This window comes from Dreissena polymorpha, chromosome 4 (assembly GCF_020536995.1).
Source record: "Dreissena polymorpha isolate Duluth1 chromosome 4, UMN_Dpol_1.0, whole genome shotgun sequence".
Lineage (NCBI taxonomy): Eukaryota > Metazoa > Mollusca > Bivalvia > Myida > Dreissenidae > Dreissena > Dreissena polymorpha.
Window position 1 is genome coordinate 120,398,288 of NC_068358.1, and position 25,717 is coordinate 120,424,004.

Genomic DNA, 25,717 nt, shown 5'->3' on the forward strand with positions numbered 1-25,717 from the left:
AAACTTCGCCTTATCTTAATGTTTGATTTGTCTGCGCGAGACCAGTGTTCATTTAAGCCTCTGTTAATTATTGTTAATAGAGCATCCGTCTCGACACAGATATCAGATAATACTACATTCGTTGCATGTACATATATAATCTCTTATTAACACAATACTTACTAATTTGTCGCTTTGAGAAACAAATTCTAAAATCTTTAATATTAAGCCAATAATTTTTATATTTCTGCACATCGTATTTCCAAATAATTCCGCTTAAATTGTCCGCAAATTTTCACCAATATGACAGTGATTTTCATACATCTTCTGCAATTGTCGACAACACTTTGCTGTTGGTTAAATGGGCTATCTCTACGAAAACTACCCTATTGCATTACACAAGCTATTACACGAAAGAAATGAGCATACAATGTCATAATTATAAAACATAAATTAAATGATTCAATAAAATGCTATCTAACAAGTATGAAAAGTATGGTTCAAAGTTGTGTCGCTGTAAATTGTTTTTTCGCGGACAGTGAAGTTGTTTACTTTCAGGAATCGTTATTCTCCTTCGAATAGGTCAACAATAGCTAGGCAAAACAAAAGTCATACAATATACGTTTGTATTTGTTTTTCTTTGGTAACAATAATTTAAAGTTTTCAAAGCCTGAACATTAATTACAAGAAAACGAAATCCAAGTCCATGGTTCAGACAATTTTGTTTCCAAAGAAACACAAACGTCACGCGTCATTTTACGGTAAACCTGAAATAGGACATTTTATATTTATACACATAATTTTAAATATTATTTAAAAAACTGCGATACTACTTCTGGAAGTAACAAATTACATTTTTGTCGCAATACGTCTCTTTCTTAAGACCATTAGAGCTTTTGTGATCCATTATAAATTCACATATTAGAAAAGTAAATGGACTAATTTATAAATAAATGACTAATATAATGTATATCTACAACGGCGTAAGGAAAAAGCTTGTACCTTCAGTTGACCATGTCAACATAAATCCTTGTCTTTGGGCTGAAGAATCCGTTATAAACCTAACATCTGCCGCGTCGCCATGGATCTCAAAAGGGGCTGGTGCTATCGTTCCACAAAACGGACCTGATATCAAATGAATGAAGTATCCATTGTAGAAATGCTTTTCTTATGATCCATTTGAATTATGAAAAAAGAGATTTTAATGTTTTGAAAAATTTTGATAAAAATACATTTAAAACATTAAATATTCGGTTTCGTATACATTAAACATATTTCACTGGTTATTTTAACAAAAACATAAATATTCGTTTTTTTTACTATACCATTACACGCTCAACCTTTTCTATAAATATTGCTAACACTTTAGGTGTGTACATACCGTTTATGTTTCGACCGTTCATTCCAGAAATGGTGACGTTGTCGTATGTGCAGGTACCGATACCACTAGACTCTATGCTGAATCGTCTGTCAAACGTGAACGAAATGCTCTGAAATAACACATTTACACATAGTTAGAAATATGTAACTAGTAACACACATCCTCCGCGCAGAGATTAGACTGATTCCGAGCATAACTCGATATCAAATCCCTTCATTATAACTAACCACTTGATAGTAGCCAAGCCACGTGGTACAATAATTTTCCCGTTGCTAGTTTTACTTTTTTAATTTAGGTTATTTATTTTTTATTATGAACCTAAACTTATACTCTTTAAAAAAATAAAAGAAAGTAGTATGTGTTTCAAACACATACTACTTTTAATAATATAATACTAAAAATCCTTCCAGATATGGAAGAATTCTCTTGTAATAGCTGTGATGATCGCCATGGGGAGTTTTGGACCCACATTGCTCAAGATACGACAGGCTAACACGCACCGTTGTTCCCACAGGCGCAGTCACGTGATATGTGCAGTTGAGCTTCGATGTGTAATTCAAAGGAAAGTTGGGGCTGCTGATGTTGCCAGTGGTTCCTGTGAAGTTGGTTTGTCCACACCCGCGGCTAACTGAAGGCAAAAAATAAAAGTGCATTTATCGGACAGAAAAATAGTGTCACTGTTTGCACTGTCTAATCGTTGTTAAAAATAAACGACAAAAGCTATTACTGTTCACTTATTTTCACCCCTGTTATATACAAGTAATTTATCCAAAAGTATTACACGGGTTAAGTGTTAGCAAATGATAAGCATAAGATTGCCAATGACATTCGTGTTGTTGGTACTTTTGTAAAAAGCACATGAATTATACATATAAACACTCACCATTTACTGCACAATTGGTCTCGTCCGACATGTCAGGGCAGTCGTTGTCTCCATCACAAATCCATTGTCTCGAAATGCAATTCCCATTCGAGCATCGAAATTCACCAAAAGCGCAGAATTCGTGAGTGGTGGATCCTGCAAGTAACCATCAAAAGTCCGTGCTCTGTTTTAAAAAGCTTTTTATTATCTTAAGTGTTTCTGACAGTGTGTAAAAAACAACGGCCTCGATGGTGTAGTTGATATACCGTGAATATTGCGATAAGTTGGTCCAAGGTTTAATCGGGGAGCGTTCTCAAGAACTTTATTGGTTCTTCCAAAAAATTGATTAGATAATGTCTCTATAAGCACAAGGATTTTGATGCTATCGAGCTAATTTCAAAATGGTTAAACTTAGGGTAGATTACTTAATATGCTTTGAACGCTTAATACCAGAGCGAGTTATGTTACACACTGGTTGCTTACATAACATACGCGGTTTGATTGTTGCTATTATAATTTACCACATATATGAAATGGTAAATAATCAATAAATGATTAAAATAAAACATATATTCTTAAAAACAATCATTGATATACCCTGAATATATTGATTTATGTTTTTTGAATTATTTTGCTAGTTATTTTTTTTAATACAGTAATTATAATAAACATACGGGCGTGCAAATCACATGTGGTTAATGGCAAACAATTTATCTAAATTGCGATAGACATTTGAAAGATGCATTACTCACTCGGTACAAACATATGTTGCCCATTTTTTACCAATGGCAGTTACGTTAAAATAATAACGGTTTATATTTTATATTATTTTGAAATGATCGTACATGGATCAGCCGTGTGTGTATTTATGGTTTTTCTGTTGTTGTTTTTTGTAACTACCTTATTCTGGGATTTGTTTATAACTTCCATTTACCAGTTTGGCAGTTTTTCTCGTCGCTGTCGTCCCCGCAATCATCCTGGCCGTCACACCGGTAGCTACCCGGGACGCAGTTGGTGTTGTTGCAGGAGAACTGACCCGTCAGGCACGTTCCTTGGGAATGGATACTCATTTTATACTCCGTTACGCATGTTGCATACATTTTTGAAGGACAAACAGTCTTATTAATTCATAAACATTCGGGTTAATGGCAGATCGGAACATGCGCATTGTTAATGAAAACAGATAATCGGAAGACATTAAAAACACATAAAAGTATCCTCCTTTTATTTATGCTTTATATATTTCAATAGATCAATGCAACTGAAGACCATAAGGCGTAAAATAAAGTTAAAAAAACCCACCAAACCTATTAGGTGAATACCGAAAACATTGTTTTTATTCCAGCTAGTCTTTGGTCATATTTGCTAGATACGATGACAATAAAATATTATCGCAAAAGTAACTCTTACATAACAGAGAAGTGTTCAGAGAAGTGATTTTACAGATTCCTTTCATTGAACTTCCTAACGTAAGTTTGACATGACTTGAGTAATTTAAAAAAAAGTTAACGAAAAAATGAAATAAAGGGACGTTCCCTAGGCTATTGTTTTGTAATGTTAGTGGAAACCGTTCGGTCTTACGCATCACGTGATCTGTGAAGTTGTAGAACAACTCAAAACCCCGAAAGCCATGGCTCCCATCAGTTACGAAGTTGAGAGTGAGGAATCGCTGTCTCGAAGAGATGGGGGCGAAAACATTACCACAGAATTTGCCCAAGCTATTGTCGTTCGTGCTATCGCCATCAAACAGTTGGAGATAATCGTACGAGCAACTGAAACTATATGAAAGTATCATTGCATGAGGCATTAAAAATAAAACGGGAAGCGCTAGTTCTCATGTTTCTCTATGTCTCGGTCTTAGACCAACGTCGGAACACATGGTGCATATCCCATTACCTATATCACAAATCATAGCGGATTTTAGCAAATACTTCACCATCATCCACTGTAAAACATTAAACGTGCTGTTCATCAACAATTTTTTATATACCCGCTTCCTTCCAAGTGAAATGCGTTAGCCACCAGTTGTACAAATTTTCCTTCCGGGGCCTCTATCGTCCACACGCAGTCCAAGTTTTTGCCGTAATCATGGCCGACGTCGTATCCGGAATGACTTCGGATGATTCCGTTGTCGGCCGTAAAATATGACTGGTTACCACACTGGTAAGATCGTGATACGACTGCAAGAATCGTTCCATTTGGTTATATTTCAACATGAAATCTGCTCCGATGCCTACCGGTATACATTTCTAAGAAATGCACGTTGAATGATGTTAATAATTGGTTTGGCGACCATTTTAATACATTATGTGACGTAGGGACTATATGTAAACAAATTGGAAGCACTTGAATAAATTATTACCTCCAACCGAACATTTCATCTTCCACAAAAAAACTGTCAAAGTAACTTTGTACATTGTTCTTCTATTATTTTGAAACTATAGATGTCTTTATTTCGTTACTAGATTTGTCTCTAAAGTACATTCTGTAGTCGTACACTATGACCACTTGATTGTATGTAAATATATCAGTTAAGTGAGCTCCGATCAAAGTCGGAAATGTTTCGCGTAAGTAAATGTTTTGTACATAAAATTAAACACGAACTTACTGCTTGCCGTAGCCACCGCTACATATGGTAGGAAAAGGCAGGGCCACAACATCGCGTTTGCTCCTGTCTGTAAACTATGCCCGAGAGAGGGAAGCGTCGTGTTTTATCTATTGTTACAAACATGTGGCCATGTTTTTAAAAACATTAAAGGAACTTACTTTGATTTTCTTAAAATTTCTTTAATTGATGGTGGGGAACGATATTTTGTAACCCATTAATGTGTGGCAGAAAATATAAATAAAATGCCTGATGAAAATGTGCTCTTATGATCTAATTGCTCAGTTTATGCTTATGTAAATTCCGTACTGTACTGTAAATTCCGGATGGGATTCATTCGTATTTAAGTGTTTTCACAAAAAGATCGACATGTAGAAACTACCGTTACAACCTGTTTGGTGGCCGAATGTTTCTGAAACAAACCTTAAATCATGTGGAAAAAAGGCTAGCAGCAAACATTATACTTATCATTAATTCAAATTTATAAATAATAAAAACACTCTTTAAGGAGTACTTTAAAATGTTTTTCGAAATGCTGATAAGATATTGCCTAATGCGTCATTGACAAACATGTTCCATTTTCAAAATCTCTATTTGACTTTCTTGCAATTTGAGTCGTCTGAGTTTCATGTATGATGTTGCGTACTACAAGCGTTCTGAAGCATGTACCACCGACACTTGGTGCACGGAAGTCGAGGAGCATGTGCCTTAAAAGTGAGAGACTCCACACAAAACCGCAGTTACCGCATTTCACTTATACCGATTTACATATGGCAAATCATTACATACATTGTGCTTTCAAATGGCCTCTACAGTATGCTACATATTTATAACTGTATACTTTTTAAAATATTAAAATATCGTTATGGTAAGGCCAAAAAAAAAATAGTCTTGGTTCAGGGAACCCGACCGACCCTATTTTTTGCCCCCGACCCTAACGATTTTTTTGGTCCATGGAAAAAAATCTGATGGCGAAAATGCTAAAATCTCGTAAAATTTCATTGAAAACAGCCACCAATTAAACCTGGATTGGTTTTCTATATTTTTCTCTTTGTTTCAATGAAAGTGTACGCAATTTGAACAGTGAACAATAACCGGTCTGCACGTGTATACGAGACATCGCTTGACCTTATTGTTATTGAAGTGCGCATGCTAGCTGGCCAATCAACATTGAGCTCGCTTACACATGAAATGACGTTGTTAAATGAAATGTAAAAATGGGTGGAGCTATGGAGTAATATTCGGTCATTCATGCGCAGACACTGTGCACTTTGAATACACAGTTAATATTGTCGTCTGCAAACAAAATAGCGGCCGGTCGCAAATGTCGTATTATTAAAGATTAAAAATGAAAAGAAGCGTGACAATATTTTAATTATTTCCAAGCTGTTTATTGATCTGAATTTAAAAGTGATAATTAAATAATTAGTTCTATGTCGATGATGTTACAACTTTCTGCCAATTTCCGATCGAAATGAAAAGATGATAATTAATTAATTTGTTTGTTTTACTCGCACACTATGCTAACTGACAGCAGCGTATTTTAATCAAATAAAAATGTGAAAAACACGCGCGGTTTAATTTTAATTAACATTTCTAATTTTTAACACATAGGAAGAGTCATTCATCTACACTACTATAAAAATGGAAGTAACCACTTTGTCTCTAAAGTCGCTAACATGGCGTCTTTAACCTTAAAGCTTTGTTGGACGAAAAAGAGTCATAACAAAAAAAATAATTAAAACACAAAACACTAGAACATTCAAAGAGTCATGGAAACTTGACAACAATTGGCTTCGCTTTGATAATGAATCAAAATCAATGTACTGTGACGCCCTTAGCCTGTACAAACCAATAGCAACATTCAAATTTATGTACACTGCTCACTTCCTGTGCGATGCGCTCAAACCCATTGCCATTTTATCAAAAAATGTACCAGAAGAAAGACTTGTGCTATTCTGAGGTTACCCTCCTTTTGACAGCCACTATTCAGACTCTTGAGCACCTGTCGGAGACTAGGTCAGGTCTCATGATGAAAAAAATTCTGAAGGTCACACCCCAAACACCAGAGACTGATAAAGATGGCTTGTTCACTTTTGAATATGAAGGTCACACTATCACAGACAGACAAAGAAAAAATGGTTGGCTAAAAGAAATTTTGGCCCAGCGCTAGCCCTGAAGAAGTGCATAAAGAGCTAGGAATATTGAATAATATACAACGACTAAATACCACATGTGCAATATTAATCATTTGGTCAGTGTTTAAACAATCATGGGTGCATTAACTGACCCTTTTTCACCCTGAAATCAGTCGACTGGTAAAAAAAAAAAAAAAAAAAAAAAAAGAAAAAACCTACCTACCCTCCTACATTTTTCTGGCCATGTTCCCTGAACCAAGACTATTTTTTTTTTGGCCTAAAACAGTATAAATAAAACTCTTTATGCATCGAACGTTTTATGCTCTTACAAATATTATCGTAATAATTATTTACAATTTTTTTACATATATGAACATACTTATGTTTGAATATGCCTAAACATAGTAATTGTGCTTACTAAATGGACTACTATGCTTACTATTTTCAGGTAAGACGAGGCCGGTTATAAACGTTGAGGATGCCAAGATTTAAAAAGAAAGCGTTGCTAAGTGTGTACCGCTCTAGGTGGAAACACACCTTTAAAACAAACAAAAAAGATAACATCTAAGTACAACGCCATTTAAAGGGGCCTTTTCACAGATTTTGGCTTTTTTTAACTTATTCATTAAATGCTTTATATTGATAATTGTAAACATTGGATCGTAAAAGCTCCAGTAAAAAATCAAGAATAAAATTTAAAAAAGGAAAAGAACATTGCCCGGAGTAGGTTTCGAACCAGTGACCCCTGGAGTCCTGCCAGAGTCCTGAAGTAAAAACGCTTTAGCCTACTGAGCTATCCCGCCGAGTACACATCCTTGACGTATTTTATACCTTATATAAGCAATCTTCGTAGTTTCACAAAATTTAACGACAAAAACAGAACTCTCCAAATTATTCAATCGTTTCGCGTTGCAACGCTTTATAATTTTTAGGTTTTAAAATCGTCAAAAGATGCATATAATGGCTATATTAGACCATGGTAAATGTTCAGTATTACTGTTTCCTCACAAATATCATAACTAAAACGAAAATTTGCGAATCTGAAACAACTTTTTTCAATTTTGTCAATTTACCAAAGCGTGAAAAGATCCCTTTAAACACAGAAAACAATAACATACACGTGCAAATTAAGTGTAATGAAAAAAGGTTAAGCCGGTTCGATACTATTATAAGGTTGATGTGACAACAAACTAACATTTTTGCGATTCGACATACCTGAAGCGATTGGAAATACCTGGCGCGAGCTTAGACGATGTATATCAGTTGATAGTTTTTTAATTGCAATCTTAAATAACAAATGCTTATTGATATCAACGACATTATGTTACGCGTTTTGTCACAGCGATACTGAAACATGATGTAAACTTGATGTGACACATTTTGGACGACATATATTGAAAAAAAAAGTTCTGTAGTTGGTTAATATATCATAGTCGCGAAAAGTTAACTTGTAATGGATGCAGAGTTTTGTTCAAATGCAATGAAGATATGATTTCAATAGAAGTGATCAATATAAACATGTATTTTATTTATCTTCTATTATTTTGTGTAGTCATATTTTCTTATACTAATGTATTTAGGGAATAAAATATTTGTTCACCTAGGTTAATTCGTTTGCTCCTCTTATTGCCTAGAATTTTCTTAAAGTGATATTATGGGCATTTTTCACTGTTGATTTGAGCTGAAAAGAATAAACAGGTCAAAAGAATTAGTTAAAATGTGGTAACTGACCAATTATCTACAACTCATCTTGCTATCAGTTGTTTATAAAAATATATTATATATTTTATTTTCGATATTTTACATGACTCACCCAGTCCTCTAAGCCGAAATGATCAGTAAAACAAAATTGTGTCTTTGTGTCGTATGAACGAATCTGCATGAAAACTACATTTAGACTCACATTGTACATCGAATCATTTCTGTCGTCAGTTGTCAAAACGAAAGTACGGTTGATATTCAAATGGATTATGTGTCTCTTTTCGGGATATTGTTTTAGTAACTATGTTGATGCTGCATTAACAAATATAAGTGTATATGAAGTGAAAACACCAAAAATAAACAACGGTTGCAATAGACACCTGTATACTGTTAGATGCCCATAATATCAATTAAAGTAATGTTATTTTGTCGAATGCATCACCAATTCATTCTGAGTGACGCAAATTATTTGTTTATTATGTATGTAAATACACGTGTGAATGCATGCAGAGACATAGTGGGAAGAAATGACCTAACGAAGATAATAGTTAATTTTATATTCAAAACGTACGAAACTAGCACCATGACATATACGGCACGAAAGGTGAAATTAAGTAGCACTTATAGCAATTATAGGTCAGAGTTGTCTATGTAGAATTTATTTAAAAAAACAAACAATACAAACATCTTGGTTCATGTGTCTTTATCTGCTATTGAAGGATTCTTTCTGGCATATTCTACAATAAAACTCATGTAGTCCATGAATGGGAAATGTTTTTTCAGTCCACCTCTATTGTTTAATTCCTAATTAAATATACTGAAACGAAAATGCACTTGTTACCGCCCTCTGAGACCTGCATCATCTGAAAAGACGGTAAACCGAATGGTAAAACAACAGTTCATATCAAAATAAGGCCGACGTCTTGTGTTTTAATTTAAACTTTTGATATATATTGCCAGCAGAAAGTCTGTAACGCACTTTCGGCCAGGACTGGAATTAATTTTCGAAAATACTATCTTTAAACGAAAAATCTCATAAAACCAGAAAGAATACTCCTTTATAAGCCTGCGCGGACCTTACAAATAAATCCGCAACAACACTTTAGGAACATGCATTAAACTCCATTTTCCCCATTTTTATGTAAGGTGTGTCTCACCCTAATATATATTTAAAGTGATAAAATGGGCATTTTTCACTGTTGATTTGAGTTGAAAAGAATAAACAGGTCAACATAATTAGTTAAAATGTGGTAACTGACCAATTATCTACAAATCATCTTGCTACCAGTTGTTTTTTAAAAATATATATATTATTTTCGATATTTTACATGACTCACCCAGTTCTCTAAGCCGAAATGATCCGTAAAACAAAATTGTGTCTTTGTGTCGTTTGAACGAATTTGAATGAAAACTACTTTTAGACTCACATCGTACATCGAATCCTTTCTGTCGTCAGTTGTCAAAACGACAGTACGGTTGATATTCAAATAGATTATTTGTCTCTTTCCGTGATATTGTTTTAGTATGTTGGTGCTGCATTAACAAATATAAGTGTATTTCGTAAAATAAAGTTAACACCTAAACAATCAGTGTTCCTTACAGCAATAGCCACAATTTCAACGCTAGATGTGGTATTATTACATAGATTTTTGTAGATACAAAATGCTCGTTTTTATTTATTTGTGACACAATTAATTCCATTTTAATTTCCCGCGAATTCTATTCATACGACACACGAACACCATGTTAGTTTTCATGTGTCGTATGAAACGATATCGTTGCGGGAAAATAAAATGGAAAAACATGGGACATTTTGTATCTACATACATTTATTTTACCAGGCCATAACATTTCGGCAATTGCCATAAGGAACACTGATTTTTAATTGGATAAGTTTATTTTCGTTGATTTTGAGTAGTAATCTAACTTTAACCAGAATGCCATGTAATACATATTATCTAATAAAATTGTAAAAAAAATGTCATTCAATGTTAATATGATGTTGACACGCTATTTCATTATGGACGGCTTCATCTACAGTCATTACAAGATACACAGCAACAACATAATTGAGCCTCTGTCTGGGAAAATGGGTCTTAATGCGTGTGTGTCAAGTGTTAATCAGGGTTAATTTGGGATGAACTTTCCGCTTTAATGGAATTTTTCGTTAAACAAAAGTCTCCGGCGTTAAGTGTTGTCCCTGATAAGCCTGTGCTGATGGTGTAACTTTATGTACTTTTCCTCCAAATGTTTATTTGGTTAAATGGAAAACACAAAGTCGTGGGTTCTTCTTTACTTATTTTTTTTCAGTTCAGTGTTATATAAATATAAATTAATTCAGGAATACAATCATTCTGATCCGAAGAAGGAATCATAAACGTCCTGCAAATAAACAATAACAAACATATAACACATTATTATAAATATTGATGTTTTGCTGTAAAATCATATGATATATATGAAAAGTATTTATAACAGCAAATATAACAACAATATATAGATAAATATATTAACAAATGATGAAACAATCATTTGACGCATTAGTACTAATTACAACATAAGATTAATTACAGAATATAATATCTTTCCATTAAAAATAATGTTGTGGCGACCAGACCGACTGACTGACCTAGACATGCAAATACATATCTCAAAACACAAATACATATGTGAAACACATACATACATATACACAGTTCAACACACATTTACTCACAAATTTATGGAATCTGGCGTCGCAGCGCTTCTTCCGAATCCGTGTCCGCAAGTGATGTTACTCTGCAAGCTGTTAAAAAGTGCACACATATTAATAAAGGAAAATGTGATTTTAAATAGAAACCATCTTGAACCATAGAAGAATTACTAATCTCATAAATACGTTAAATTACTGATCTTAAATAAATCTTTATGACAGTTGACAAGCATGTGCAACAGCATTACAATCAGTAATTACTTATTTACACATTTGTACATACCTATTGTATAATGATACCTAATAATTTAAAGAAGTTTAAAGTTGACAGATGTTCACTAGTCTCTTGACATATTTGTTCTGGCGCGCGAGCTCGTGAAACAATACCGTACATTTACACAAAAGACGTAACCACATAAAACAGGTTACATACAACTATACTAAAATTTTGATGTGAAATCCACCCTGTCACAATGGTACAAGCTAATCTGAGACAACATTTTACGCACATGCATTAAGTCCCATTTTCCCAGAGCCAGACTCATATATGAAAGCAATATTCCCTTCAATTAAGGAATATATCCTATGAAGAGCAGAAATAGTGGTTTGCAATTTATTGAAAATCTCATAATTGTTCAAATAAAACTTGATTTATTCATTATTTACAATAAGGTGCAATTAAGTTTCCAAAACGACAACACAATTGGCATTTCATGTAAAGGCTATGCACATTAGATGATTCATAAAACTGGTATTTATTAGAAAATACCATACTCAAGAAGAACATACAACTCTCACTATTTCATTCATAGCAATTTATATTTAATTCAACAAAATCTACCATCAACAACATTCCCATTTGCATCTTTTAAGGGGTAAACATATTTCAAAATGCTATTTCAAAATACAACCTTTCGGGGAAACAACATGTTGACTTTTGAATTGTAGCGGGCACTGTCATGAAAAGCTCTGTCTTAAAATGCACGTTTGTTGTCATCAAGATAGAAAATTACTGTACCTCTACGACTCCTTCAAAATATTTTCGGTACATAAAATAAACACAAAATCATATTGATTTAACAACCGGTGACATGCAGTCTGATGTCTGGTTATCTGCTGAAACACCCTTTCTATTGTGTGAAAATTACATCAAAATAATATTTTATCTAAAGACATTTCTGGCTGAATAAAAACTTATTATACCAAATAAAAATATTCCACAAGGTAAATATGAACAACAATATTTTTAGTTATATTTAAGAAAAGGTTGTTTTTCATACAAAATCATTAACTCAAGTATAACAATCTTGTATAAACTATATAACAAATCATTTTAAATTCATATCTCAATTTTTTTAATCAGTAATTTACAATAGTTTTCTAATAAACGTTCATTCATGTATTTATATGATTTTTGGTCTTTACACTTAGGAAATAATAATAGTACATAATAATGTTATTTATCATTTCTTCTGCCTGTTCTAATCCTGCAATAATTCAAAAGCAGACGAGAAGTCTTTTCCACCAAAGCCGTAATTAATCGTGGTGCGGTAAATCTGATGAGAAAGAGACGCGTGTGGTGTCGTTGAATTCACTGCCGTCACTGCGTTTTGAGCAAGACCTAGGTCATGAAAATTAATGTTTATGAGCCGTGTCATGCGAAATGGGTCTTAGAATATAACTTCAACAGATGCGACCAGAAAAGCTGCAACCATTCTGCGCATATGCCTACCTGTCTGCCATAAAGTCACTCAAGGTTTCGTGGTCTCATAAGCGGACATTATGACTCATTATCAGAGTGTACGGATGGCAAAGGCGTACCTGCAGCACTGCGCTGATATGTTCTTTGACCCATTTTTTCATGAGCTTCTGAAGTAAATATTTCCTTTAGACATTTTTTGTGATCAAAATTTTAAAGATAAAATGCTGGTATGTATTGTTGGTAATTAGTTTGAAATGTGGTTAAATAAAAAGCACTTGCGGATTCTTCGCCATAATTAAACTATTTAAGGGAAAATATACGAAAAAACTACACGAAATTCAAAATCAGATGCCCTAATAGTAGAGGAATCGTTCGTATAATGATTAAGGGCTAGTCAATAGATGCATTTTAAAAGTATTGTTTTACAAGATTATCTGGGTGCGGATGTTCTGCTATTGCAGTGGTATATGGGATGCTAATTTAAGTGACCATAGATCCTCACACAATGCCGCTTTGTCATTATAAAACCGCATAGACTTATTTTTTTAAACAAGTACAAGATATGCACTCACCATGGTCATAATGGGTGCCCCGAATCCACCATTGTAGTCATTGCTGGATGGAGCCCCCTAAAGGACACCAGGGCATTGGTTTAACATTTCAGAAGATCATCATCGCTCTGAACGCATGTTTAAAACCTGGGCACATATATATATATATATATATATATATATATATATATGGGGGTTTGATGGCATTCACAATTGCGCGAGAACATGACTAATTTACTAATCTCTTCAAAGTCTTTTAGTCATGTTACAGGGACAAAGAAACAATACTTGACTGATTCACTCACTTTATGCACTTGTTCAAATTTAAACTTGTGGTATAGTTCCTCATTTTTTCAGTCTAAAATAACAAGTGAACTGATTATACTGCACTCAATAGGAACCATAAGCTTATACGGTATGCTTCTTGACAGTTTGAATACTTGTTTAGAATCAGGAATAAGCCACAAATCATTTCATTTCATATAATTAGCCAGCGAATTTATCAATTGTAACATAAAATCTCCAACCTAATACTAATCAATCCGTGTTCTGTCACCTGGATACCTAACCAGTAGGCCCTGGTTAGGTATCCAGCTGCAGACTGTGCTACATTGCCAAGTTTTTTTCTGCAATGTAAAAAAGGCCGTAAAACGGACCCGATCTCAAAGCAAACGGACCGGATCCCAAACCGACCTAAATTAAATCTTACATCGACATCTTTTTTATCGAATCGATTTCAACAAGAATAAGGTGTAACAATAGACACTATGTAGACCGGTATTTTTTTGCTCGCTTACCGCATATCTTCAGATGATTCCGGAGAAAGTCTATGTAGAACGGTTGATATCGGAGGTCTGATGTTTAGAGTGATCTCCCGTCAACAGTTATTTGCAATACAATTTGGCGGTTTTAATTCTGGGTCCCTTTTTGCAACGTGAACTATTTACAACGCCGGTGTATGCAGAAACGAAGACTAATTCTAAATCAGAGACGTTATAGCAATCGACTTAAGAAGTACTATAGATCCACAAAGATATGAACAGCTAGTTAAATTCAGTAGCATCATAGCCAAACGCACATAGTAAAACAATGAACGCCGTTCGAATTACATGTATCATTAATACAAATTCCGAAAGTTTAATTGCAGTCATCAAAAACACACATGAAGTAAATATATATATATATATATATATAATGATTATAAACTTATCAATATGTGGTAAAGAAGATGAAATGTTTGCACAGCAAATGTAACAAGGCAAAATTCAGCTACCATGTATCAGAAAGCACAGACCTGTAGTTAAAATTAGAATGTAATGTAACAGCATGCATGCTCTGTATACTATTATTATGCGATATTGCCTTCTATATTCTATATCGGAGACGTAGTTATCTAGGTCTCTGAAATTATGTAGAATAGGACGCACACTGAGGTTTTAAAACGTATTCTTTTAATTGGAAATGTCATTATATGCGAACCCATAAGATACTAGCAGAATAATGTTATAAAAAATTAACATGTGAAAGAAGTTTATTTGTGTTCTCAAATTATAAGAAATAAATTCGATCTTTAATGACATCCACTGCATTCTTTAGATGGCGTGTTAGTATTTGATCGAATGTATTTTTTACAAAGGGGAGTAACACGGTGAATTACTTTAAAGGTGCCTTTTCACAGATTTTGGCATTTTTAACTTATTCATTAAATGCTTTATATCGATAAATGTAAACATTGGATCGTAAAAGCTCCAGTAAAAAATCAAGAATAAAATTAAAAAAAGGAAAAGGACATTGCCCGGACCAGGTTCCGAACCAGTGACCCCTGGAGTCCTGCCAGAGTCCTGAAGTAAAAACGCTTTAGCCTACTGAGCTATTCCGGCGAATACACTTACTTGACGTATTTTATACCTTATATAAGCAATCTTCGTAGTTTCACAAAATTTAACGACAAAAACAGAACTCTCCAAATTATTCAATCGTTTCGCGTTGCAACGCTTTATAATTTTAGGTTTTAAAATCGTCAAAAGATGCATATAATGGCTATATTAGACCATGGTTAATGTTCAGTATTATTGTTTCCTCACAAATATCATAACTAAAACGAAAATTTGCGAATCTGAAACAACTTTTTTCAATTTTGTCAATTTACCAAAGCGTGAAAAGATCCCTTTAATGCAGTTGACAGAGTGTTCAAGAAGCCATATCCTGAAATAGTTTTGAACAAATATTCGAGACAAAGAATTGTGTATGCGTTTTTATAAGCGGAGAGTCAAACAGAGTTGGGAGAAGAAGCAGCCCATAAAGATACTAAATGGAAATGTCATGGTCAGATGAGTATATATCATATATTGCTATTGTCCGTTTGAAACACTATTTTTCAACAATAATAAGACTTAATGACAACAGCTGTCGAATAATGTAATTGGATGGAAAAAAACTGAATATTGCGTGTGTACAAACAGTTCAAAATGAAAAAACACCTTTCTATGTAATATGTTATGTTGTACATTCTTTGGTATTTCATTTGTTTTTTTTATAATTTATCTGATGTTTAGTCTTTAAAATTGGATGAGTCATTCTATGCATCGGAATAATTTATTATCCAGTAAAACGTTTACTACAAGTTTTAAACACAGTTAAGAAACTTAATAATTGATCCGAAAAGAGTTCGTCTGAAATTCAGTATCTGTATTTACTATCAAGACGTTAAGTTTTGTCGTCCAAAATTTAACGTTGACTATTCATATGGCCCATATTAGACTAAATTCATCCCCGCGAAGTGACATGCGTTTTGTGTAAACATAGTGAGCGCATTAAATCTTTATAACGCCAAGTGGAATAATTGTAAGAGACTATCCGGTATTTATAATTCAATAGTTAACAGGCACTTAACATTTCTTCATTATATCATCAGCGATGATATTTTTTCCAACAACATCATCTACCAAATCAATGTGGGAACTTTTATATAGTCACTGTCGAAACGTGTACCGCGTACGTATTAGTCCCTACACATAGTTTTTTATGTTTGTGATAACATTACTTAAAAAGGAACGTTTCATACTTCTAAGGCTTATTGTTCACCTTTTGAATTATAAAATATAATTATTTTATCATACAGCTAAATGATTTAATATAAAAATAACGACCGTTGTAAAAAGGGAAGGTTTATCCAACAGGTTGCATTTATCCAACGGCTAGTACATGTACATCGGGACTACTTTTTTGGCCTTTCACCACAAGGTCAATGTAAAACGCAGTGAAGACTTTTAGACGATTTAGATCTAAATAGTTAAAATGTATCAAAATATTTCATTTGTTCTTAAATTTGGATTTAAATATGAATTGAATGTTTAACCTTCAAATCAATATACCGTATATACATTTTTAAAGATACAATTTATAAATCCAAATGCAGCGTTTCTTTTCAATTAGTTTAGCTAAAAAAAAATACTGAACCAAACGGGGGAATGAACTAGTGTCTCCCGCGCTAAGAAGCTTACACAATTCATCGTATGTTAGAAAATACCTTATTATACCCCGCCATAGGCGGTGGGATATTGTTTTGGCGTTGTCCGTCCGTCCGTCTTTCCGTCCGTCCGTCCGTCCGGATCTTGGAAGTGCTTTGGCGGATTTCATTACAACTTGGCATGAGTATATATATGGATAAGAGGATGATGCACGCCAAATGGCACTGTACACCATCTTTTAATAACGGAGTGATGGCCCTTTGTATCTTATAAACATGCATTTAAATATAAACTAAGAGCTTTATCTCCATTAACACACGAGCCATCGTCTGATACCCACGACTAATTCATTTCGTTACTCTCCAGCATTAGATGGAGAGTAGCGGAATGGGTTGAACGTGGGTATCCGACGATGCACATGAGCCAGAGCCATGAAACTTGCAATAGTTGTTCTCAATCCTCTGGGTTTGCTTCACATTCAACACCCATAATTCTAGGGGCTAAGGTCAAGGTCACACATTGAGGTCAAAGATGAATGGAGAGTAGCGGAATGGGTCGAACGTGGGTATCCGACGATGCACATGAGCCAGAGCCATGAAACTTGCCATAGTTGTTCTCAACCATCTGGGGTTGCTTCACATTCAACACCCATAATCCTAAGGGCTAAGGTCAAGGTCACACATTGAGGTCAAAGGGCGTTGTCCATCCGTCCAGAAAACTTTTGTGTCCAGAAGCATATTGGCGGGGATATCAATTCAACGAATTTGCTTGTTTTACTACACAGCTAGACCTTATTTTACTACACAGCTGACGAATTCACTTGATTGCGTCATTCAAATCAAGGACGCTAATGACGTAATGTCTGCATTTGGTACGAGTGTGTGTGTTTACGATGGATTATTTTAAACAATGTTAATAAACGTGTTGGAATATATAACTTGAATCAAACCGGTGAGACTGAGTTTTCGATTTCTTTTCTTCTCTTGACGGATTTAGAAAAGTGTTAGGGCCTAGCGATTTGTTCTTTAACTTTTGAAGGAAATCGATGTTGAATTAAAAGGGTAATTTCGTTGATGAATAAGTCGTTCTTTTATCAGTCGATCAACGAATGTCTATTTACAAAAAATCGCCTGCTCACGCCAAGTGCTTAAAAATGGAAAAGATTGATGGCGATGAAAAATACATTTTAATAGGTAGGTAAATGTGTGCAGAATTTTGATGGAATTTTCTCGACATGGAAGCCATCAAAACTTGAAGAAAACAAACATGGCACGTGTTTTGTTTGAACATATTGGGGGCAATAAAACTTTTATATATTACATTGTTTGTATGCGGTACATGGATTGTCAAACATTAATGTACAAGAAGTAATAGCTCATAACTGGAACTATTTGCTTACGCAATGTAATTGTGATATTACGATAGGTTTTACCTGTCCCTCATTAATATTCTGTTGATAATTGTAGCTCATGCCTAATTTATATAATACATACAGTTCATGGTTGATATGTGGACAATTCTACACATATCCACGCAAAGAACTCTTTACATATCCACGCAAAGAACTCCAATGTCTTGTCCTCTTGAGTGCTAACTGTTAACAACGGAAAGCCACTGACATGTTCTTGTCTTGAACGAGACTAAATATTGTTACGAACCTCTGCTTTGAGGTATACCGTTTTAATGACTTGATTACTTATAGCTTTCAAATAGCTGTTAATATAGTGTTACGCTTGTTCCATCCGTTTTGAAATATGACACAAGTCCATGATAAACGTTTAAACAATAATTTATTCGTGCGAAGATATATAATCGCAATAAACAACCCGTTAGACAGCAACACAATGTAAGTGATTCCTAACCGCCAGCTTCCCGGTAATTATACTAGGGTAGTATTTACAAAGTTAATGGCGTTTGACGCACAATAAGTCAGTTCTGCGTTCTTTCAGTATTTATATGTAAATAATACAATAAAAGTGTTAAAATGCTTCCAAAATCAGTGTTACTTAATGTAAACAATCTTCAATTCACTGGATTATTACTATAAAACTTATATTATAACGACTAAAAGGTATTTACTTCGAAAAATGAATGACTCTTAACAAAAATTACGTCTATCCTAGATCTTGACTAAAACTCAACTGTCCACTGTTTTTTACTTATTGTTTAATACTGATGACCAAAATTGGTCAGTGACCAAGATTCTGATCAATGGCCAAGATTCTGGGCAATGACCAAGATTCTGGTCATTAATGACCCGAATTCTGGGCACCAGTGACCAAAACTGGTCAGTCACGTGACTGACCAAAAATAACGACCAAGAAATTGGAACGTTTCATGACGTCGTTTACAAAACTGCATAACAATAAGACATATTGGCACCTTATTTAGAAAAACAATGAAAATAACAAAGAATTAGACATGGATTTACTTTGATGTGATACATCTTCTTGCGACAACAAAGTTGAACACTCAAACTGTCAAAGTGACATTCAGGTAAGGGAATTTCCCAGAATTCAACAAAACAAATGGCTACCAAAATTACAAGGTGCCACTTGAAGTAAATAGGTAAATAGGTACATGTAAGCTGGCAGAAATTGTAAAATATTGAAATGTACTACAAAAAAACGAAATTCTATAACATGGATGGCTAACAACTAGATGAAAGTTCTGGTGATGTTTAGATTATATACATTCACTTGAGAAAATATGCCAATTGATTTATATAGTCACATAATGTCACCAGTACGAACAACTTCACAGTCCATGAGAAAAGGTAAGTGTTACTGTCACACCTGGGGTGTATCATTACCCCCTCTTAATAAGGCGAAGCTCCTGCGGCCTTTTACTTATCATAATACACCATATATATACCAATAATTGCTTTTCAGCGTACTTCATTGCATTAAAAATAAACAACAATAACAGATCAACGTATTAAACTTATAACTTTGTGAATAACTGTTTACTGTACGAACTGATCATAGTGTATTACAGTCTATTTAAATAACAGTCACTGTTCAGTGTACGAACTGATAATAGTGTACGGCAGATCATTTAAATAACAGTTACTGTTCAGTGTTAACTGTCTGTGTGATCTTTTTAAACACACATTTAACTTCAATAAATATTTAACAGTAAATAACATAACATGTTTAATTGAAAATACACTTATTACTCAAAAGTTAATGTCAGTGCCCAGCGTCTTTGTATGATTGGTATTTCCCGCTTGACTTTGACCGTCTCTCTTTCGCCAATGTTTCTTGGATGCCGCCCAGCTGCTTCGAGATTTTTGAGACCTCCTCCACCAGCGTTGCCATGGACCTCTGTGTGGACAGACTTACCTCCACAAGTTTTGCCACGGACCTCTGTGTGGACAGACTAACTTTCAGCTGCTCGTCCATTGCACTTGATAAGGATCTCAAAACGTTCGGCGCGTTACACTGGCAAGTGGGACTGGGACTACACTGGGTTGATGCCTCAATTCGCTGGACCTTATGCCGGCTGCCTGAAGATTCTGCGAATGGCACTGGTAGTGGCCTTTTCAGAGCGACAGGGGTCATCGGTCTTGAGTCCCCTAGGACATCCAGAAATGGACTTTCTTTCACATCCAGCACAGGTGTGGACAGCGATGCACTGTACCTCGTTAGTGATTCAAAACCAGCTGATGGACACAATGGCTGGAAGGAGTTATCTGCTGCTTCTTCTGATGACATCATTAGGGCGTTGGTTGACTGCGCACTCAGAGTAGTTTGCAGACACGGTGCTGGCCCTTCAGCTACCCCCTGTTCATAATTCACTGCAAACCATGAATCCTGGATGGCAGATGTGTTCAGTGGCGCTGACAATTGGGGAGTTGCAGCGATGCCGCAAGCCTTTGCTGCCGTGTAGATCTGGCTGGCAGATGTGTCCAGTGGCGCTGACAATCGAGGAGTTACAGCAATGCCGCAAGCGTTTGCTGCCGTGTAGATCTGGCCAGACCTCTCAAAGCGGGGCAATTCCTGAGTGTGGGATTTTGATGACACTGGAATCGGCTTAACCAACCACAGAGGCACCATTGACCCGTCTTCTGTAAATACCGTTTCGTTGTCATCTTCCTCCATGTCCTCCATCTGGAACCTGTTTCTGTCACACCATTGCGCACTCTCTTCAGGCGATAATGCTACCATATCCCCCTCGGTAACATGATATGGATCTTTTGCCCTTCGCAAAACTTTCGTATAGTCAGGTTTCCCTGACCTCTTCTCCTCAGTCACATGCCTAGTATATTGAGTTAAGTGTTTCAGAAAGGCATGCTGGTCCTGGCACCTAAAACAACACAGGGTGCAGAAAAACGGCGCCCTGTCCATGTGAACGTGTTCCTTCAAAATATGGCCCTCTATGCGGCTCCTGCGATTAACTTTAGTACAGTACTTACAGCGATACGCTCTACGCTTAAAGTTGCCGACACGGTTCATTGTCTGAAAATACACAAACCAACAACTCTTTAGAGTATGGAGACAGATAGGTCGCAGTGACTGACTCGGTGCTCACATCTTCGGTTATCGGTACACGACTAGTTAAGTTTCATTAGTATTTTTCATCAAATTAAATGTTATTTGTTCGCTTATTTCCTACTAGTCTTATTATTACTATTATTATTAAGACGATTAAAAAAATAATTTTCAACAGTATTTTGTGCGGTTTAATAGTTCGTTTCGGACACACTTTTACGCACGCCTGCTCAACAGCCTTTTACGCAATTTGGATGCCCATAACGGAGGGTTTATTCCCTTATAGGGTTTCAGCTTATCGTGATGGACAACCAACGTTTGTCCGTTTTTGTTAAGCTGGATCACAAAATTTATAGGCGACCGTTTTTCAGTTATTAAAAAGGGACCATCAAATGCCCTTTCCAGTTTTGAACTAACACCTACACGTCTAGTTTCATGGAGGCACCACACATAAGCACCAAGCTCATAATTATGAATCACCATTTTCTTATCAGAGAATTCCTCACTTCGTTTAGCTTCGCTTGCTAAATGTTTCCGAGCCACCTCATGCGCTCTTCTCATAGTTTCTCTAAGGTTTAAGACATACGTGCAAGTGTCTTCTTGCTCAGAGCTGTTTGGGTTCAAGTCTGGGAACATCATATCAGCGGGAAGTCGAACTTCACGCCCCAGAGTTATCATGTTTGGGAATAACCTTGTTGCCTCATGTAGGGTTGCACGATAGGCGCCTGCCAAACATCCCAGGTGTTGATTCCAGTCGCTTTGTTCCCCTTTTAAAAATGCCTTGATCATCTTAAGAAGAGTGCGGTTGTTCTGTTCCACTTGCCCATTACCTTTAGGTTTTCTTGCACTCGACCTAGTCTTCTTTATTTCTAGAGTTCTACATAGCTCCTGAAATACTCTGCTCTCAAATGCCGCCCCCTGGTCCGAGTGAAGTGACAATGGCTATTACATCATTCATCAATCTCTTCGCGCATTCTTCTGCCGTTTGATTTGGAACAGCCAAAACCTCTGTGTACTTAGTGAAGTGGTCGGTCAGTACCAAAATATATCTATTTTGTGCCCTTGTTACTGGGAGTGGTCCCATAAAGTCTAACGTCAGTCTTTCCCATGGCCCGCCTGATTTCAAATGGCCCAAAGGAGCTCTCGGTTTCTTGTTCGGCTTCTTGTCAGCTTCACACGTATCACATCGTTGGATGTACAGTATGACATCTTCCTTCATGCGGAACCAGTAATAGCTTCGTGTCAATTGGCTTTGGTTTTCTTAACACCCAGATGACCCGCCATAATAGTGTCATGTACAGCCTTCAACGCTCTAGATCTAATGTTAGCTGGAAGTATTATCTGGGTTGCTTCACCTGTACCATCCTTCTTTAGTTTTGTCCTACATAGTACACCATCTATGATCTTGAGGTGATCCCAAATCAACCAGTAATGTCTGGTTTCCGGGCTCAGCTCTGCCACATCAGCCCATGGTGGTTTGGAAGCGGACATCAGTCCTTCATAGATTGGCTTGATATTGATATCAACAGCTTAAAGATTCGCCACTTCAGCAGGAGACATTTTACATGCCCACGAAAGGTTGTTATTTTGTTCTTTAGTCACTCGTACGTTATCGCTTATGCTGGGCACCTTTACACCTTCAACCTGCTTACCATTCCCAGCAGCTTCATCGGTATTGGTGTCAACATTCAAAGATTGCTCTACATTAGCATCATTTTGATGGACCTCTGATGGCTCTCTACTTTCTTCTAAAGTACCATAAGGCTGAAATTCCATAATTTCTGCCTTAAGCTTACATCGGCTGCATGGTCCGCATTTTAGGGGTTCACTCATATCGACCTCGTGACATGTACAACCCCTTGGCGTTTCACAGCGCGACAGGGCATCACAATGCGGTTGAAGCTTTCCTGCGCGATACTCAATCTGAAAATCGATCGGTGACAGGATTTCGATCCATCGGGCGATTTTGCCGTTTGGCTCTTTTAAAGAGAAAAGCCAAGTAAGGGCTTGATGGTCGCTTCTGACGATGAAACGTCTTCCCAAAATGTACTGCCTGAAGTATTGTGTGAAATAGACCACTGCAAGTAGCTCTCGCTCTGTCACACAATAGTTACGCTCAGCTTTGTTAAGGGACCTACTCGCGTAACTGATCACCTTTTCGCGACCTTGCTGCTCCTGTGCCAGAACGCCACCTATTCCGCACCCAGACGCATCGACATCCAAATAGAAAATACCACCACCGTTCAATGGATAACCCATCACTTCAGGGCTAATCAATGCTTTCTTAATGACTTCAAAGGATTTCTGACATTGTTCAGTCCAAAGAAAAGGTGCCTCTTTTTTTGTCAGGTCAATCATTGGTCTGGCTATTTTAGCAAAGTCCCTTACAAACCTTCTGTAGTAAGAGCCTGTAGCCACGAATTGCTTTACTTGTTTTGCAGTTTGTGGAATAGGCCAATTTATTATCTTTTCAACATTACTCGTGTCCGGTTTGATCCCCTCTTTTGACACTATATGTCCAAGGAAGACAACTTCTGTTTGCAGTATGCGGCACTTCTCAGGCTTGAACTTTAGACCTGCGTATTGAATACGCGCCAGCACCTCATCAACGCTGACAATGTGGTCAACGAATTTTTCACCTAACACAATAATATCGTCAATGTAGACGAGACACGTCTGCCACTGGAGACCTTGAAGTGCTAATTCCATGGTACGCTGAAAAGTGCTAGCAGCATTGTTTAGACCAAATGCCATCCCTGTCATTTCAAACTGTCCAAACTTACACACGAAAGCGCTTTTCGGTACATCTTCCTTTGTCAGAGGTATCTGGAAGTAGCCGGACGTCAAATCAAAGCTACTAAAATTCTTGGACCCAGCCACGGCATCCAAGCAATCCAGGACTCGCGGAAGTGGAAACCCGTCTGGCTTAACCAAAGCATTGACGCGCCGGTAGTCGACGCACGGCCTAACCGCGCCTGATTTCTTTTGCACTAGCACTATCGGACTAGCCCAAGGCGAACTGCTCTTCTGGATCACCCGTTTCTTCATCAGATCTTCGATTGCGTTCCTTTCTTCGTCGACATAAGCTAACGGTACCCGACGAGGCCTTTGTTTCACTGGAGCGGCATCTCCGGTATTGATGCAATGCTCTGTTTAATGGGTTAGACCTATATCCCAGTCATCTTTAGAAAATGTATCGCTGTATTTGTGAAGCAAACCTGCAACAACGGCTTTCTCGTGTTCCGTTTTACCCACTGTAGAGCGCTCGTGAAGAGCTTTAAGATGAGCTGGTAGTTCTTTTAAACCTGTTTGGGCAAGTGCTTCAACATTACCAGGCAATTCTTGATTCGGTCTTACAGCAATTCGTCTTATACTAATGTTATTCGCCACATCTTCGCTCTCTTTATCAACGACGACACTTACCACCCTATCAATGCGCTCTGCACGTGCTATTTCGGCATCCTGCTTCAGCATTGTTTCTTCAGGGAACGGATTCATAAGCCTCACCTTGCAAGTAGGGGCTGAGTTGATGTTTACTAATGTTGCAGCCAAAACTAGACCGTACCGCTCTTGGAACATATCAGTGGCTTCAATGATAAAGTCAGGCTTCCCTCCGTCATCAGCCTCTTCTCTTTCCACATACACTTCTATCACAGCTTCTGAGTTCCCTGGGACTAGCACATCGTCGGCAACAGTTACCTTTCGCATTTGCCTCAGCCTTTTCTGTATACAAGGTATATCTTTGCCATCTAAAGAAATTATACTGCGACTCAAAATGATATCTGCTGGACTCTCAGCGTTCCCCAACACGTCATAGCCCAACAGCACGTCATCTTCTATGTCAGCTACTATAGCTTCTTGAAGCCTCTTGACTGGTCCAAGCTGCATTCTGAAGGCTCCTCGACCCATTACCTTAATGGGCATACCCCCAGCTCCCCGCAAACCTATGGCACCAGTTAACTTTGGCTTCTCACTCTCTCTAAGCCGATTGAAGATCCTCGAAGACACGATAGTTTTCGAGGCACCAGTGTCAGTTGTAAAAACGACAGGGGTATCTTCCACTGTACCCTTAATGTAGAGGCCATCCCCATAGTCCCTGTCTTTACAACTGCTCACTGGCTCTTTCGCTGTTGTGGTTTTCTT

General features: G+C 36.6%; 1 protein-coding gene and 2 long non-coding RNA genes across 4 annotated transcripts; 1 reads left to right on the plus strand and 2 right to left on the minus strand.

The window, feature by feature from the left end:
- Positions 1 to 591: 591 nt before the first annotated feature.
- LOC127879912 (cubilin-like) lies at positions 592 to 4,943 on the minus strand. 2 transcript variants are annotated; one of them, XM_052427021.1, is made up of 9 exons: positions 4,831 to 4,943; positions 4,213 to 4,402; positions 3,804 to 3,994; positions 3,157 to 3,273; positions 2,244 to 2,378; positions 1,861 to 1,988; positions 1,361 to 1,469; positions 982 to 1,104; positions 592 to 746 (listed from the first exon to the last, which is right to left on the minus strand). In XM_052427021.1, the coding sequence occupies exons 1-9, from the start codon at positions 4,880 to 4,882 to the stop codon at positions 736 to 738; spliced, it is 1,056 nt and encodes a 351-aa protein (XP_052282981.1). In that variant the 5' UTR covers positions 4,883 to 4,943; the 3' UTR covers positions 592 to 735. The 2 variants fall into 2 exon arrangements, with proteins under 2 accessions (XP_052282981.1, XP_052282980.1); XM_052427020.1 differs by having other exon boundaries at positions 3,804 to 4,000.
- A 500-nt stretch (positions 4,944 to 5,443) lies between these two features.
- On the plus strand, positions 5,444 to 7,489 carry LOC127879917 (uncharacterized). Its single transcript, XR_008049336.1, has 2 exons — positions 5,444 to 5,541; positions 7,414 to 7,489. It is a non-coding gene; the product is annotated as an uncharacterized LOC127879917 (long non-coding RNA).
- A 5,147-nt stretch (positions 7,490 to 12,636) lies between these two features.
- Positions 12,637 to 13,734, minus strand: LOC127879916 (uncharacterized). Its single transcript, XR_008049335.1, has 3 exons — positions 13,633 to 13,734; positions 13,091 to 13,224; positions 12,637 to 12,979 (listed from the first exon to the last, which is right to left on the minus strand). It is a non-coding gene; the product is annotated as an uncharacterized LOC127879916 (long non-coding RNA).
- Positions 13,735 to 25,717: the final 11,983 nt, after the last annotated feature.

Bases quoted from the DNA above. Each gene is read 5' to 3' on its own strand.
- LOC127879912 (XM_052427020.1), bottom strand. From the start codon at position 4,882: ATGTTGTGGCCCTGCCTTTTCCTACCATATGTAGCGGTGGCTACGGCA. The intron at 2,379-3,156 runs GTAAATGGAAGT...GGTTACTTGCAG, and splicing joins CGAGAAAAACTGCCAAACTG to GATCCACCACTCACGAATTC. The intron at 1,989-2,243 runs GTGAGTGTTTAT...TTTTGCCTTCAG, and splicing joins GACCAATTGTGCAGTAAATG to TTAGCCGCGGGTGTGGACAA.